The sequence below is a fragment of the Porites lutea genome, chromosome 1 (genome assembly GCF_958299795.1).
Source record: "Porites lutea chromosome 1, jaPorLute2.1, whole genome shotgun sequence".
Taxonomy (NCBI): Eukaryota; Metazoa; Cnidaria; class Anthozoa; order Scleractinia; family Poritidae; genus Porites; species Porites lutea.
In genome coordinates, this window is record NC_133201.1 from 48,698,941 (window position 1) to 48,717,227 (window position 18,287).

Sequence of the window (18,287 nt, forward strand, 5' to 3'; positions counted from 1 at the left end):
CGCTTAATTGACAAAAAAGACAAAAATAAGGAGTTGTCCTGTGCGGGCCGCAATTATACTCAAAGGCAATAAGAAAGAAATAAAAAGAAGAATCAACCCGTTTGGTAATTCATAGAGTAAAGGAGAGAAAATGAAATGGTAAAAACAACTGCGTGAAAGTAATACGGAAGGTACTAACGGAAGCGTTATAATCTATGATCAAGCCAAAGTATGATTAAATGGCCATTTGTGAGATTTCTATCGAAGAAAAAGTACACTTTTGTAATTTTAACATAAAAACATACGCTGTTTCTAAAGAATTGAAACCAGGGGGGTCACTTGAATGAATAATCACGAAAGCGGACAACAAGCTTTCATTTGCTTTCTCTTGCTCTCTTTTCTTTCTAGATGCTTTTGAATAGAAAGGTATTCGAGAACCTGAACATTTTAGAGCCCAGCTAGAAGAAAATACACCCAGCAGATTGTAATCAAACCAAATATGGTACGATATGGTGCGACAAGTTTGCCTATTATTATTTTTCAATTTGCCTCCATTCTAGTTCTTGGTATGGTGACAATGTTCTTCTTTGAACATAATAATTATATGCAGTATTGGCATAAACGCCTCGAAATAGCGGCAAGCAAACGTCCCCAATACAATGCTAATGCAGACAGGCATCTTCACCAAAATGGTTTCAACAGAAATGAAACTAAACGACCTCGAATCTTATGCTGGGTACCAACCTCTCCAACCAACCTCGCAGAAAGAGCAAAATCAGTGAAGGATACATGGGGAAAACGCTGTGATATGCTTTTGTTCTTCAGTTCGAAAGCGGATTCCAGCTTTCCTGCAATCGGGTTAAATGTCGAAGAAGGAAGAGATAGACTGTTCAAAAAAACCCGTTTATCGTTGGAATATATTTATCAACGCCACATAAACGACGCTGATTGGTTTTTGAAGGCAGATGACGACACTTACGTGATCATGGAAAATCTCCGCTATTTTCTGTCCAAGTTGAATCCCTCGGATCCTCATTATATCGGAAGGATGTATACTAAAGATGGCGGGTACAACGCTGGAGGGGCCGGCTACGTTTTCAGCCGCGAAACGTTAAGAATATTCAAGAAAGCGCTGGACGAGGGTGGCTGCTCACCAGGAGCTGGTGAAGATATATTTGTAGCAAAATGTCTTAAATCTAAGGGTGTGAAGCCCGTGAGTACGAGGGATTCAAGCGGAAGAGAAACCTTTTTTCAAAGAGCACTTCAATTGACTTCAGGCAGTCCACCACATGAGTTCCTCTTGAAATACAGCTTTCCTCTTCCCTATAAAATTGGACCCGAATGCTGCTCAGATTATCCAAATACTTTCCATAAAGTCAAACCAGAAATGATGTATCTACTTGAATACTTAATTTATCGTGTCAAAGTTGAAACCTATAACTGAAAATTTCTGAAAGGGGTTAAAGTACGTTGTAGTACTTATTAGTCTAGAATCTCGTCGATGACATGTTCGGTTTTCTTATCAAACTCCCGGATGAAGGATACAGCACGTAGACGGAAATTCGGTTTTTGTGTCTTTACGTTATTTTATTTTTGCATCCTTTCGGTTGGTTTCAACCCCCAGTTTAATTATATTATTCCAGAGGCGTAGCCAGCTGCTTATGTACCTGTAGGCTGGGGCCTACAAATTTTTGGTTTGATCACTCTACCACTTGTTATAAATTGTGCGTTGTTGGGTTAGCTAAAAAGCTTCAGAACTCAAAGTGTTGGTGAGGTCACTAAGCACTAGTCATGGGTACAAATTTCAGGTCTGGATATGACGAAAAAAAGTCAGCCAGGCCTACAACTAGTCAGGGAAAAAGCTGGCTACGCCCCTGTATTTTATACGTTACATTCTGTGAGGTTTTCTGGTCAGTTTAACTAGCCATGTTTCTTCCAAGTGATTCTATCAGAATTTTTTGTTTTAGTGTTTTGTCCTAATATATCAAAGTGCCACTGTCGTTACTCGAGGATATTAAGTAATGATCCGTGTAAGGCGGAAAGCAATTTCTTTTTTATAGCTCAAAACTCTTTCCTCACTTAGAAATCTTTTCATTTTCACACAAAGAAAGCATCAACCTACAAAAAGGCAGTGTACGAAATAAAATGTATTTCAACTACATTTTTAAAGAGGGTTTTTGGGTTTAAAAGACTTCGACCAATCATAAGAATTGCAAACAATAGCGGAGAAAAGTTTGCGATTTTACGTGTTTCCCACATAGGATTTCTGTGCTATTTGGACTCAGACAAGATTTTTTTACAAGGTGAGGAAGTTGGATCAATATACAAGCTGCTTTGCGAAGATTTCGTAAAATTTAATGTTTAAACCAATCAGATTCCGACATGCTCATTGCGGTGGGTGCTTTCCTTCTTATCTGGGCCATTGCTTAAAGCTAACGGTTTAAAACTGGCAGGCTGAAGTTTGTTTTATAATGGCCTCAAATATTCTTAAATGAACTAGTCACTGTGACGTAAAAGCTGCATAATGGTGTATTTATTTTTTAAGTGGATATATCATTTCATTCATCAAGTGTCCAGAAAATTGTTTTGGCAAAGAATTTTCAAATAGTTTGCCTGAACCTGGTTGGGGAAGGGAGAGAAAAGGGATACCTTTCTTGTCAACAATGGTATATATAAGGGGTAAGAAGTAAGGATACTTATGGGGCGGACCCTTTCCTTTCAAAACACTGTTGAGTAGCTCCCAGGACTTAAAGAAACAGCACAACCATAATGAGGTGCCAGCTGCCAAATTTTCCTCTTACAAGTAGATTGGGACATTTACAACACACTTGACTTAAATCCTGCATAATAATATCTATCCTCTATTATTGGCCCCAGCCCGAGCGGAGCGGAGCGAGGGTGCTACTCAGGCCACAAATAAACTATATGCCCCCCAACAGTCATGTGATTGTCCTATTTAAAACGCTGATATTTCTCCATTAAAATATGTCTTGAGTAAAATATCAGCATCTTGTGTCAAAACAGACAATGTCACAATCTATGTGTTTTTTTAAAACTTCAAGCATCAGCAAAATAGTGTTCACAACAATAATTGTAGAGAGTACAGAGGAAATATAACCAGAGACTAAAAAGAAGTTTTGTCCCAGAGCTTAGACACTTATCATCAAGGCTTCTTCAGCAAAAGTGCACTATGTTCAGCTGCTTATTTGCAACATGCTCTTTTAGGTAATGTGATGAAGCATAATTTGTACCATGCAAAAATGGCACAGACTACAATTCAAATGATCATGGCGTCTCTAATTTGTTTATTTTTATTGCAAATTAAAATTTTTAAGACTGGTAAATATCTGATTTCTGAAGAAGAGGAACATAATTTTTAGATAGTTGTTGCATCTTATGAGGAATACCCACCACAAAACCAATCATTACAAATTCATACAGAAGCTATTTCTTTCTTCAATCAATATAAGTTTTTATTGTATCATTTTTACCAGTCTTAAGCAACCCACCACCCGGCCAATGTGGGCCTTAATATTCTTTCTTTAATATGTTACCAAACCTGTATGAAGAACTAAACGTTACCGTCGTTGAGAGGCAGTACACAGAGACGTAGCTAGCGGGGGGGGGGGGGGGGCAAGGGGGGCAGCTCTCCCCCCCTGGACCTGATGAGCCAGAGAAATCTGTGACTGGATTTGTTTTCTTTAGACTCAGTTATTTTCGCTATAGTTACTTGCAATTGTTTGCCATTTTCATATTCAAGGTCCATTTTTCAGAGACATATCTGATGACAAGCGCTGAAAGTAACGTTTCGGAGCCTCCAAATTTAAAAATTTTCTGGGAAAGGATATCCCCAGATCCCCTACAAGGGTCGTGTCTTTGGCACTCGCGATAATGGCCCCCCCCCCCCCCCCCCCCCGTTACAAAAATGGTACAGTCATTAATTCACTACCTGGCAAGAAATAAGGAAACTATATATAAAACTCAACAACGTCTAAATACAGCGCAAACACATAAAGCTTTAAAACCTTAACTTACTCCTGGTCAGCAGGACATTTCAGCGACGTAGCGGAATACGATTCCTCGTCCAAAAAGACTTGCCTCCCTCCGAAGTTTTGTTGTAGCATTTTTAGAAGGAGTTCTTTTTGCAACGCTCGGCAACAATTTTCGCATGTTAGAAATAAACGCCGCATCGGAAACGCTAAAAATTTAATAAACGCCGCGGCGTTTAATCGAATAAATACGATACTCGTTGATATGGATATCCACCAGACTCGTACCCAGTCGCTATTTACAGAGGGTCTCAATGGGGTTAACCGATAGGCGTAAAACGGCCAAAAATTTAGTCGATAGCCGTAAAAATTGAAAAATTTTAACCGTTAGCCGTAAATAGAGTAAAAAAGAGTTAACCGTAAAAGAAACTGTTCCCAAGATTTGCTACTTTTAAGCCGGTACTAAACTCACTTATGGCTGCGTTTTTTATTTCTAGGCTAGTGTGACTCCGTACGCACGTTAGGCGAAACGCGTTTTAGGTGCAGACCAAAACCTGGGCTCCATTTCCGCAGTCTCTCGGGGAACTAATTTTTTCCATGGCGAAAGTGTGGCTTCTTGCTGGGGATTGATATTTGCGATTTTCAGGACGTCGTGCCCTCAAAACACTAGTGTAGAGATGTCACTACAGTATTTGTAAAACACGTTGCCCATAAACAACATTTCCCTGTTTTCCTCTGACGCTACGGTAGACATTGCTATGCCTAGTCCCTGTAAGGCGTCTTCCCACGCAATTTCGGTCAAGGCATTTCGGTGGCGAACTCATTAGGACCACGTGACCCGAAAAGCATTAGCTGCGCGGAATAATGAGGCCTACGGACAAGGCAACGGGAGACAGTCGTTCCGTACAGTCCTTCGCAATCATTAAAAACACTGGACACGGGAATTTTGTTATTAACCGTTTTCACGCTAGAGCTAGAAATGGATTATCCGTCTGAGACTAGCCCGTGTACAGTCGCGCCCCCCCCCCCCCCCCCCTCACAGACACCCCTTCTCCGATTTTTTTCTGAGGGGAGGGGGCGGCTGTACACAGGCTAGCTGGAACGGATAATCCCGTCATCAAACTGTCCGTCGAAATAATTGACGGATAAAGTCAGACGGATTGTTCATTCAAAATTAAAATTATTCCATTTTCAAATTAAGAAGTATTAACTATCTGACACGAATCATCAAACGGATAACCCGTCTCACACGAATCCGTCTCTAGTGTGAAAACGGCCATAGGTTATAATGAATGTCGCGCCTCGGCCTTGAGTTGGGCCTTCGCGTGTCCGCTTTTGCTTTCTCACAAAGATTATTTTTAATTTGACTATTGACATTTCTATGTGTAAAATAATATTAGAAGTGAAATACTTTATAAAAAGTATGATCTATCAAATCTTAAAATTTTTCAAAAGAATAGCTTGTCTCATCCCGAGATGATCCTAAGACCTTTATTTTGATTTAAAGATGCAAAAAAGACAGGTTAATCAATATTTAACTTTTTGAAACAAAAGAAGTTAATTTTTAACTTTTCTGTTAACCGTAACTGGCTTTTCTATTTGTCTAGATTTTTGGCTTTGTTTTTTGTCTTTGTTGTTTTTCGTTTGTTAAGACCTATTGACGAAAAGGGGTGGAAGACGATCCTTACCTTATGGGCATTGATGATTATGACAGTGATGTTTTGCACCCTCATTCCAGTTTGTATTTCTATGTTAGATAATAATTGTGTTTTATTTTTCTGCACAGCTCTAAACACCCCGCTTAGTGTTAGCCGTTCATTGACAAGTGGAACTGATTCCCTCGTCAGTTCTCGCGTTAGTTCTCATGCCCTCGCAAGTGATACGGGCTCAATGGAAACAGTCATAGAAGCTCGTCCTGTGTCTGAGGAAGAAGCCCTTAAAGTACCGGAAACAATATTGGAGGCTCAGCCGGTAGTGGAAGAGAGCGTTTACAATGTGAAGGACACTTATGCCGCCGCGCAGGTACGGTTTTCGGAACCACCTACCCCTCTCCTAAGTCAACAGTAACGCTTACTTCTCAGTTAGGGCAAATTGTGACTTGGGGGAGGGGTAGGTGGTCACTTAGCCAGAAACCTCAATTGATCACGGTTTTCAATTTCTTTTCGGTTATTTCACAGCTCCTTCAGTGTCTAGCCCCGTTTTGCGGCCACATACAGGTTTTTTATTTGCTAGGGGAAAGCTCTTGCATTTTCTTTAAATTTAACTCGCTTAATGCTTACCTGAGGGATTAATACAGACAGCTGTTAATACGCCATTTCCGAGTTGCCACCAGCCTCTGTTTCAAAGCGAGGGTAAGTGCGAAGCCGCTGATATTAAAATGAATTTTTATTCTCATGCAAATGGCCTCATTATCACAAGAAAGGTTTCGCTTAGTTTCGTTTTGAAAGTGAGGGTTTTCCGAACTCGAAAATGGCTCATTTTGACGACGGACACTTTTTTGTCCGATTAACAGCTAGATTCACATGGAAAGTTAAGCCCGCTAATACAGAAACTTTATAGGGAACTGTGCACTGAAAGAAGCCGTTGCATGTCTGATGGTGAAAATAAACCTTCGGATTAGAGCATTTGATTAGAGTTTATGTTGACATAGTTGCAGTAGACGGAATGAGTCTCGACGCCAATTTTAGCCTGCGTTTAGCCTGTGCCTTTTTTGTGTTGGCAGCAAGTGAGTTTTGAAAGGAATGGTTTAGATTACGGAATGCGACGATCTGCTAATCATTGACGAAGATGAACTCGACGATGATATGATTACCTTTTGTTATAAATATGCATACCGATACACCTCTCTCCTCCGCAGAGGCCTCTTTGTGTCGCAGGGAGACTGGGGAGAGGACAAAAACAAAAGCGCTCAGGGAATGATGGGATGGGGAAACCTTTTCTCTCTTCCCATCGTCCTCCCCGCGCTTACTACTGTTTTTACTGGGGTACCCACGGGAGCCTCTGCGAAGGAGAGAGCCAATACATGGAACAATACAATACCGATACAGTGGAACTACCGTACGATTAATTACCAACCACTGTTTTAATCAATGAAAGACATTAATATTGACTTAACGTTTACGTGGATAATGTTGTAGTTTTTGTGAGAGCTTTGAACCCAGGAGTCATTTCTTAAGTAGGTTTAGCATGATCGTCCGGCTGATCGTAGTCCTGAATATGACTGTTGTTTACACTGACTGATGTTTCGACAACCTGTGGAGTAGTCATCTTCAGAGTAGCTGTAGTTTTTGTTTTTCCATCAAAGATATAGCCAAAGTAAAGTTATATTTCTCTGAAAGGAAAAGGTAATAAGCGCTCCCACCCCTTCTAATAAGCCCCCCTCCCTTTAGCCGAGATCTTACATATGTTCCTGGGCGCTTATTCGAGGACATACGGGAAGTTACTATTTGAACACTCTTGGAACTAATTTTCGTTTCAACAGGTTCAACACCAGAGACAGATCCAAGAGGTGGAAAAGTGGTGGCGAGCAAAGGCTGAAGACGAGCAGCGTGTTTTGTACGCCAGGATTTGTGAACTAGAGCAAATGCTCATGATGACCCGGGTGGGTAGCGGCGGAGACAGCGGCTGTATAGTATGAAGCGCATGCGTACAAAATTCACAACGGAAACAAAGGAACAAGGATAACTCCGGCGTCTTTTCGGTGGGATAGGATTTGATTCATCCCTGACGTAATGTGGCGATAATGACTCTTCATTCTGTGGTCTTTGAGCCAAACAGTTAAGGTGGTTTTAATTTATTATGTGCCAGGAAGGGTAGTTGCGAAAATTTACACCTCACCCTTTGGTTTCACTCATAATTTATTCAACCCAATGAGCCTTCCTAAAAAGTAAATAATAACCCCTTTACCTGGCTTCCCCAGATCACCTACCCACAGCTCCTAAAATTTCGCCGACCCCTAGGTCATGATAAATTAACCCCCGCTGATCATCGTTTCTATCAAAAAGGACAGTTCGTGACTTCGTTACTGACGCGACGCGACGTTCGCTTGCGTTCGCCTTATGATGGCGGGAGATAAATTAAAAGCAGCTGGGTTTCGACTTTTTTCTAGGGTTTGAGACTGCTAACGTGTGTTAAATACCGAGTGAAAAAAAATTATTGCAGTATTCCTAAGACTATTTTTCCGAACACGATGGAGCGTGTGACATTCGTCTTTGCAGTAGATTCTGCACTGCTTGGGCGCTCGACAGATGAATAAGTTTTGCTTAATGAATAACAGATGAATAAGTTTCAAACGTTTGCCTTGCGTAACCCGACCATGTTTTGTTAAGTACAATTGCCATCTAATTCCATGGAATGACGGTGTTTGAGGCATGACTACTGAAAATTACTGCGTATCTTCGACTTTCACGTACCCCAAAATGCAATTTGTTTTTCCTACAACATTTTGCGTAGGTTTTCTTTTCGTTTTCTCAAGGGACCATTACTGGCCCCAAGAGAAATTGAAAACAATCCTTATGCAAAATTTGATGGGAAAACAAATTGATTTATGGGAAACGTGAAAGTCGCAGATCATCAGTAACAGCACCGGGTCAAGTCTGTAGTAATAATGCGTGTCAATTCTTATTCTGTTTTCCAATAAATTATAAAGAGCGTTTTCCATTTGTTAAGAAAGGAACGGTGATTTTAAGTGGAGTGGTCTTAAAAAGAAAGCAAGAAACACCAGAGGTATTACACTTTCCTCGTTTTTTTCCTTTTTTTTTTTACCGGAATAACGAAAAATCACAGGACCATTTGCTTTCGTCGCAGAAGTAACAACTAAACGTTCCAGACTGAAAGGAGGGCAGCCATGTTTACAGTACCGGTGTACTGGAAAAGAGTGGTACTGTTTCATTTGTGGAAATTGTTCACTAGTTTTTTTATACAGGTGGAAAGCGCTCTATATTCAAAAATCAAAGCATGTGGTGTCAATTTAATAAAACTCTAACATTACTGTAATTTAGCTGTTGTTTTGGGGTCCAAACTTCAGTAAAACGCGGGCCCGGGGGTTAGGGTTAGGATTCCTCACCCTAACCCTAAAACAGCATTCTTTAAAAAAAAAAACAAGATAGACCCTGGCCCCGGCCCCGACCCCGACCCCGCGTTTTACTGACGCTAAAAATACACTGGTAAAAGTTGTACTAAGGTTACGTTTACACGACAGTACCAGACGAAATTGCGACCTGCTGAAAAATTTGACCAATAAAGACTAGTCTGCTTAGCCTGCGAGCGAGCTCTCCGGGCCGCTCTGGCGGCGGGGCGCGAAAAAGAAGGAGAGCTTGCAACGGCCTATCTGGAATTTGAATTTCGCCTCCAATTCCCCTGTAGCTCCCTGTCGACTGAGCTGTCAGATTTCCGCCAATCAGCGCGAAGCGGAAACGAGCGGGAATGTAAACAAACATTAAACAACACATGACAGCACGTGCCAAGGGTATTGACGTCATTACTTATGCTATCTCCACCAATCAGCATTTCGCATCGCATCGACTCTTTCGATGTAGATATTCAAATTCCAGAGACGTAGTTGCAAGCTCTCCTTCCTTTTCCCGCCCCGCCGCCAGAGTGCCCCAGGGAGCTCGCTCGCAGGCTAAGTCTGCCAGGATATTTTTGCTTCAGTTTTGTTACAGGATATTTATAGAATGAGAAAGTAGTTACTACTTACGAGAATTTCAGGTTTTTACATAGACTCTATATTTACAAATATATATGAAAAAAAACTTTATGTGAAGAAGCCAAGATGTTAGATATTATTTTGTTACTGTCAAGAACGTTCAAAATTTGATCATGATTTACAGTCAAATATTATTGTTCTGCAAATCGATTCAAAAACCGGTTGTTATCAGCCTTTTACGGCTGCTTTGTAAAAAGCAGGCGAAAGGATAGGTATCTAAGAGTGGAGAGCATATTTAATGAAGTGTTTGTACAGTTTTTACTCTAATGAATATGAAATGAAAAATAAATGTTGAGAAAGATGTCAGGAGATCTATAATATTCGTCATGTTACAAAGAGTATAAAATATTTGGTAAAATATTTGATACCATGACGGCGACGGTGGGGAACACGCCGTCACCTAACGAGTGACTTCTCGAAGTTCGAATTCAGGAGTGAGGACTGGAATTTAGTGCATCAAATCCTCTCGGCCATCCGCGCAGGCACGATGTCTGATGTGTGTCAACACTTGTGACGACCCGGGAAGTTGCTGTTCATATATATGTATGCACATAGTCTTAAACAGGATACACAGTTTCAGACAAACAACAACAACAAAAATTGTATTTATCCGTATCGTCCTCTTCACTAAAAAGTGTTCTCCCGGAGAGCCGTGCGCTACAATAGTAAATCATTGAACAACTAAATATTGATTATATTATATAATTGATTATAAAAGGACTAAAATATCTTACATGCCGCCATTACTGTCATACAATTGAACACGATTAGTCCATTGCAGAACTTAGTCACATGCTAGGATATAGTACTTAGCAGCGGCTCGCTGGATGGCAAGCAATCCAAGCATTCATTCAGATCACAAAGTTTTGCGTGCGATCCGATGAAACCTTCTCACGTTAATTCAAATTGTCTTTTAAAGTCTTCTAGACCAGTCATTTCGATTGATTTTCAACGGAACAAGAAAAATAGCAATGCTTCACTCACATTTTAAGTTTTCCCCGTAAATAAAGGAACTGCTGCCCGCCAGGGGGCCACGCCCACGGTACCCCAACCGTGAATCCAGTGAACACGCTGGTCAAACTTCACCCAGGAGTTAGTCGACCATCAGCTAGGAGAGTAGTATGACTAACTCAATCCGTGGGAACAAAAAAAGTGTTATAATCTTAATCTTTGCCGGAATGATAACCATCACAAACATGCCCTTATACCCTCCTTGTGGTTACCATCCTTAATCTCTATACAAAACTATTAATTCCCTCTTAATCAACAACAAACAAACGGCAACAACAACAATCTTTAAATTCGAAAAAAGGGCGTAAAAGTGCGCGGGAATGAGTTTCAATTGCATTAAGTTAACAAGATAATATCTCACCCGCTGAATGAATCAGGTCCAGTAAATAGTTTTCAGTGTCATTTTTTGGTAGGATCAAGTGTTGACAGTTAGTAGTATAGTTAGACAGTATAGTAGAGCGCGGAATTCAGATGTGGGGAGCGAGTTAAATCATACGTGGGGAAAACGAGGGTAGACTAGGGCAAGAGCGAGGGTTCCCTCCCCTTTTCCCTCTCCAGTCTCCCCTCGTTTAATTTTTTTTTCGTCGTCAGTTTTTAGCTTGCATTCTATTATCTGAACGCCTGGAAAAGGCTAAGAATACAGCGAATAGAGGTCACAGTGCGATTTTGACAGGAGATTAGGCGAGCTTGAGGAACAAGAAAAATGACCTGAAAATGACGTCAGACTATCTGTTTTTAGTTTCTGTTTCTAGTTTCAAGTCATATTCACCAATCATGGGCATCTAAAAGGAAAATCACGCAACACGCGTTATGAAAATAGTAAATCACGCACCACCCAGCTAAGCCCAATCACGCCTTACGCGGCTAATTTTGTCCCGATCACGCATCACGCTGATAATTTGGGACCCATCGCGCGTCACCGAAAATCCCTTTGCACGATTACCACAAGTGATCAGACAAATATGAAAATTTGTTATGAGCAATGATTTGTCTCGAAGTCGTCATAGGTAACGATAATATGACGCCATTATCTATGATTTACTTGCATTCGTATTTCTCATCACTGGGAGTTTTTTTTACCATAATCCGTCTCACGGCAGCAATTTTCCTCCAATACCTGCCTCAGTATTCGTGAAGTTTCAGCAAAATTCGAGATATTTTTAGATGAATTTTTTATTGTTCGTAACAGAGTTAAACCTGGACAATCTTAATGTTTGGCCGTTATCTTTCGAAAGTGAAGAGCTTTTGAAATGCAATTTCACCTCATAGTAGTTTCAACCTCCTGAAGTTTAAAACGTGTGCGAAAGATCAGGGGGATGAGCTTTAGATGATTGCCAAAAAAGAAGGATGATTTGATTGGCTTTTTATTTCTGTTTTTTAAGGATGTTTGTCACAATTTTACAAAAATTTCAACACACTTTACTGAAAGGGAACAAGAAAGGAAGAAAAAGAAGAAGAAACTTATGTAATTTTAACCTTAGCTGGTTATGAAGAATTGAAGCTGGCCATGGGGCCAATTAAATCAATAATCGCGACTGTTTTATTGTGCAGTTTTTAATATGACCCCATGGTCAGCGTAAGTAGGCAACAAGCTTTCATTTGCCTTCTCGTGTTTTTCTTTCTAGATATTTTCGAATAACAAAGTTTCCGAAAAGTTGAACTTTCACTCATGTTTGCTAGGAGAGTTTACACCCGGCAGACTGCGACCAAACATGGTGCGACATGGTGCGACAAGTTTGCGTGGTATTATTTTTCAATTTGCCTGCATTATAGTTTTTGGTATGATGACTATGTTCTTGCTTAGACATTATATTTACATATACAGTATGGACACCTCTAAATAACAAACAAACAAACGTAGCCAACACAATGCAGCTAGGTGCATAAATGGTTTTAACACTGGGGAATGGAAATTAAGCGATCTCGAATCTTTTGCTGGATAGCAACCTCTCCAACCAGCCTCACTGAAAGAGCAAAATCAGTGAATACATGGGGAAAACGCTGTGATGTGCTCTTGTTCTTCAGTTCGAAAGTGGATTCCAGATTTCCTGCAATCGGGTTAAATGTTGAAGAAGGAAAAAAAAAGCTCTGGTTAACAAAACCCGCGCATTACATTTATCAACACCATATGCACGACGCTGAGTGGTTTTAGATCACGGAAAATCTCCGCTATTTTCTGTCCAAGTTAAATCCCTCGGATCCTCATTATATCGGAAGGATGTTTACTACTTATGGCGGATACAACACGGGAGGGGCCGGCTACGTTTTCAGCCGCGAGACGTTAAGAATATTCAAGAAAGTGCTGGACGAGGGTGGATGCCCACGAGGAGGTGGTGAAGGCACATTTATAGGAAAATGTCTTAAATCTCGGGGTGCGAAACCCGTGAGTACGAGGGATTGACTACACCACAATTGATACCCGGTCGTCCACCGCATGAGTTCCTCTTCAATTACAGCTTTCCTCTTCCTTATGAAAATAGACCCGCTTGCTGCTCAGATTACCCAAGTACTTTCCATAAAGTCACACAAGAAATAATGTATCTACTTGAATACTTAATTTACAGTGTCAAAGGTAAAACCTAACAGGAAAAATTCAACCCCGCAGGGTATGCCCTACGTCAGGGACCGCGGAGGGGGAGGGGCTGGTGGGGCCGCGGCCCCACCACTTTTTTTGCGCCCCCGCCCCCACTTTTTGCGCTAAAGGAAAAATAATTAAATTTAAAAAAAAAGACTTGAAACAAGTTTTTTTCCGTCTATATTCCGCTATATTCTCTGTATTTTCTTTAATTTCAAACGCCAGGCATTTTGTGGGGCTCCTGTGCTTTTCGCAGTAAATGTGCCCTTGGGCCGACTTGCCCCTTGATTAAACGCCATGCCTTGGCCACCCCTTCGCTTCGTTCGGCAGCGTGTTTTGTACTTCCAGCTCCGGTCGAGTTTTTTATCAGTTTTATCAGACGAAATGAAGAAAATTACTAGCTTTTTCAAGCCAAATGAAGGTGAGTAGTTGTTTTGAGTTGATAAAAGTTTTATATTTTTTATTTCTCCTTTCGAATCAATGAAATATTCGATGGCAAGAAGAATTACATTACTTGAACAGTGAACGGCCATAGTTAGAAATTTTTCAGATCACGTCAGTGTAGTATTTTCTATACTAAAATTGTAATCCCGTCTTTTCTTGCATTGAATCTGAACTGACCGTGTATGTTGGTCGTTTATTAGAGTTAGCTGGGACTTCGTCAAAGTCTGTAAGCTCTGCAGAAAAGACGACAACTATTTGCAGTGAAAATGATGAGTTTGAGTTTGACCATTTAACATACAAATACTATGATTTTATTCCTTTTATTCCTTTTTTCGATTTTCAATATGAAAAAAATATTTTCAATTGTCAGCCCTCCCACTTTTCACCTTGCTCCGCGGTCCCTGTACGTGCATTTATAGCAGTTAAAAGGGATGGAAAGCTCTAAACTAAGTATGTGAAAGGGTCACCATTTGTTAATGAAAATTCATACGAAAGGGGTTCCTTGTCTGTTAAAAATGGTTTTTAAAAGTAAGGGGTTGAGCCTCAGGGCCAATAGTTTCCGTAACATCAAGAAACACCAAAATAAAGATTGTTTTCGCCCACTAAACTACCCACAATACCTTCAGGCTGCTTGTCGCGTCCATTTCAACGCCCTTTTGTCTCCAAAATAATTACATGCTTGTAGAAGATGCATATATGTCATGCATGGGTTAGGGCAGAACATAGTTAGTAGTACTAACTATGGGCAGAACTTTGATTCAGTGTGTGAATGTGTAGTTCCGCAAGCAAGCAGGTCAGGTGAAACGTGATTTCAATTTAGGTACGTTTTTGTTTTGTTTTTGCAAGAAACCCTACATCGAGTACATCATTCGGAAGTTCCACTTCGCAAGTGCGAAGGTATAAGCTTGATTTGTTTTAATTCCTTTTTGCTCCAGGAAGATATTAGTGCATGTGTGTGTCGTGTGTTTATTGTCCATTGTACGATATGTGTCTCCTCCGAGCGTCGTAATCAGTTTGGTTTCCAAAACTCTCTGGTTACCGTATTCAAGGAAGCCAACGCCTTTCTGTTATCTAATCTAACTTGACACTTTAATTTCGTTCTTTTCCATTTAGAATAAGAGAGTTATTATAAGTGTTGTTCGGTTTGCAAGCCTTGACCTAGCAAGGCTTCAAACTTCCTCATCTCGGTTTGAAGCAGGACGCCTAATAGCGCCTTTGAAGTTTTATGAGAATCCTCGTCAAAAGTTTGGTTTAAGCATCGCGTGTTTACATCGGGTATCATTCAATAAATCTTTTCAAGATAATGACCCGTTATTCACGCCCGAACTTTTATAACTGAATCGCTACCTACAATACCGTTGTCAAACGAAAAAGCAAAAACAAAGAACAAAAACCAAATGGGAATTCACTAATCACTGAAATTACATTTCGATACTTTGATAATCATGAATACACTTTTGAATATTAAACAGAAAGTGAGGTTGCCACCGTGAAGACGTTTTGAGCTTCATCCTGTCTTCATTAAGGATCTCTGAATGTAGTGATCGGCCTATAGACCTTGTTAAGGTTTCGGAAGCCATCTTGACGAGAAGGCAACCGCGTGAGAAATTACAGTCGGTTTGTACGAGAATCTAATGTCGGATAATTTTCCCCGTGACGGCTGTTCTGAAAAAATTTGAATTGAAACTTAAAACGTGACGCCATCAAAATTCAAACCACAGTTAATAGAGCGGAATAATAACTATGTTCCAACTAAAGAATTATCATGTTTTATTAAGTTTGATTCGTATGGAGTATATGAACAGCTATATACTTACATCCTTAGAAGTCTTAAAAAGTGTCAGTTCAGCTCAAAAGAGTCCTAATGACTCTGTTTTCACTCTGCAGTGAAACGAGAACAAAATATTTTCACTCTTATTTACAACACTGACGTAGACAGAGTCAAGAATAATAGGCATCTCGTTTAACTAATGTATTGTAAAGCGAGAATAATAATGTATTGTAAAGCGAGAATAATAATAAATCTACTAAAATGACATATAATTCACTTACAATTCATGACACAAAGCTGATACATGTGTACTATCTTAATAAGGGGGTGGAATGAAGTTAACAGTTAACTGATATTTGGGTAAAACCAGTAGTTAACTGATAATTGGCCAAAAAAATTAGTAGTTAACTGATAAATGAAAAGTTAACAGTCAAGTGATATTAAATGAACGTTAATGAAAGCAACAAAGTCTTGCAAACAGAAATGCTATTTTCTGACATTTTTCTGTCACGCTGATGACCCAGTACTGAGCACATTAATAACTGTTATTATTATTCCACTATTATGTCATTTTACCATATAAGGTCAAGAGAACAACTAAAATACGAGGCCGTAATACACTGTAGTGTTCTGGTTTAACCGGTTTACAACAGGGCGAATACCGGCGGATGCAAAAGGAGCAACCATGGCTGACAGAATCAGGATGTTTTGGATACTCTTATTAGAAAATAGAAGCCAAAATACCATTTTGCTCATTACTCGTATTTTTCCTCGCCCCTGCGGGGCTCGGAAAAATACTACGCAACTCGCAAAATATCCGCACGTATTACATGCTAAACCATCGAATAAGGTGTATATATTACCTCTTTTGTTTTTTTCTTTTGTTTACTTCTTCATCGCCCTGCCGTAAGGATCAGTTTCCCGTTTCATATTTTTCTACAAGTTTTTAAATTGTACTGATCCAGGTGTACAACTGGGAGATCCGGCACCACTCATTGATCTGTTGCTGTGGACTTGCTGACATTTTATATATTTAACAATTAATGAATGAGGCTAAATATATTATGAAGAAATATGGAGATCGAGGAGGGTGTTATCCGTCGAAGCCGTAGGCCGAGGCGGATAACACCCTCCGAGATCTCCATAAATCTTCATATGATACGAAAGCCGAATTCAATAATTGTTTTATTATTCATTCAAACTGATTCCTAGTTTAAAAACATAGCTAAAACAAGCTTACCTGCATCGATGTTAAGTTTATCTTCGATAGTTTACGTTTAGGTTTGTCCAGCTCCGCAAATATTCTCTAAATAGCAGATGTCGCCCTCCGAGTTGTCTTCTTGCTGTTTTTGCTATGTTTTTAGCCATTATTTCGCCTATTTCCAGCTGTAGTTCTTACTCTTAAAACGAGTGAAGTGTCCGCCATTTTAGTTTTTACAACGAAAACAACTCAATCTCGTCCCCAGGTCTTCTCGGTTAACGGTGCATTAACCTGTAGAAGGCTGCATTTTTGACGTCATTTCCTCGTTAAACACAAAATTCTTCCAAATTTGGTCATCAGTAACTGGTTATGGTGAATAATGCGTGTGCTTTTAGCCAATCAGAATTAGGCAATATTTTGAATGAATAAATGTGTGGTTACACGTAAATCGACTAAAATGACATATGTTATTCACTTACAATTCATAACAAGGTACAAAGCTGATACATGTGTACTATCTTAATAAATCTATACCGAACTTACTGTCACTCTCAGTTACGTAGCTGCCTTTAAGTCATTAAGCCCGGGCTTAACTCAGGAATTTGAGCAAAAATAAGTGTAGGTTAATTGTCACGTGTCGTTAAAATAATTTTTCGATGGAACTAAAAATGGGTCGGCATTCTAAAACCAAACGTCTGCGGCTGTCGGCAACACTGTTTGCTGTTCGCAGCGAGCATTTTACTTTTTCCATTTTGAATCTCTACCAAAGTTGCTTGAACTAACGTTGTTGTGTTAATTGTGTCGCTTTTCGCTGTCTATGAGTCATTCCCATCAGGCTAAATTTCTTATTTTTATTTTGTATTTCGTTTCTGCGTGAAAGAATTCAAGATTATATTTCAGTTCGGAAAAAAAATTTAACCAAAAAAAAAACCAGGAAGTTAGTAAAAGTACCCAGGAAGTCCAATCGACGACGTTACATGTCTTCCATTGGATTTGGGTTTGATTTCTCGCTTAACCACCCCCCTGCTTAGTGTCTACTTAATAGAGGATGTCCGCCCGCTTAATTGACAAAAAAGACAAAAATAAGGAGTTGTCCTGTGCGGGCCGCAATTATACTCAAAGGCAACAAGAAAGAAATAAAAAGAAGAATCAACCCGTTTGATAATTCATAGAGTAAAGGAGAGAAAATGAAATGGTAAAAACAACTGCGTGAAAGTAATACGGAAGGTACTAACGGAAGCGTTATAATCTATGATCAAGCCAAAGTATGATTAAATGGCCATTTGTGAGATTTCTATAGAAGAAAAAGTACACTTTTGTAATTTTAACATAAAAACATACGCTAGCGCTGTTTCTAAAGAATTGAAACCAGGGGGGTCACTTGAATGAATAATCACGAAAGCGGACAACAAGCTTTCATTTGCTTTCTCTTGTTCTTTTTTCTTTCTAGATGCTTTTGAATAGAAAGGTATTCGAGAACCTGAACCTTTTAGAGCCCAGCTAGAAGAAAATACACCCAGCAGATTGTAATCAAACCAAGCATGGTACGATATCGTGCGACAAGTTTGCCTATTATTATTTTTCAATTTGCCTCCATTCTAGTTCTTGGT

General features: G+C 39.8%; 1 protein-coding gene and 1 long non-coding RNA gene across 2 annotated transcripts; both read left to right on the plus strand.

Annotated features, from left to right (window-relative positions):
- Window positions 1-478: 478 nt before the first annotated feature.
- Window positions 479-3,062, plus strand: LOC140931333 (glycoprotein-N-acetylgalactosamine 3-beta-galactosyltransferase 1-like). Its single transcript, XM_073381126.1, has one exon. It carries the CDS (start codon window positions 479-481, stop codon window positions 1,421-1,423), a length of 945 nt encoding a protein of 314 aa, XP_073237227.1. The 3' UTR covers window positions 1,424-3,062.
- Window positions 3,063-5,758: 2,696 nt separating this feature from the next.
- On the plus strand, window positions 5,759-7,612 carry LOC140939256 (uncharacterized). Its single transcript, XR_012165624.1, has 2 exons — window positions 5,759-5,990; window positions 7,450-7,612. It is a non-coding gene; the product is annotated as an uncharacterized lncRNA (long non-coding RNA).
- Window positions 7,613-18,287: the final 10,675 nt, after the last annotated feature.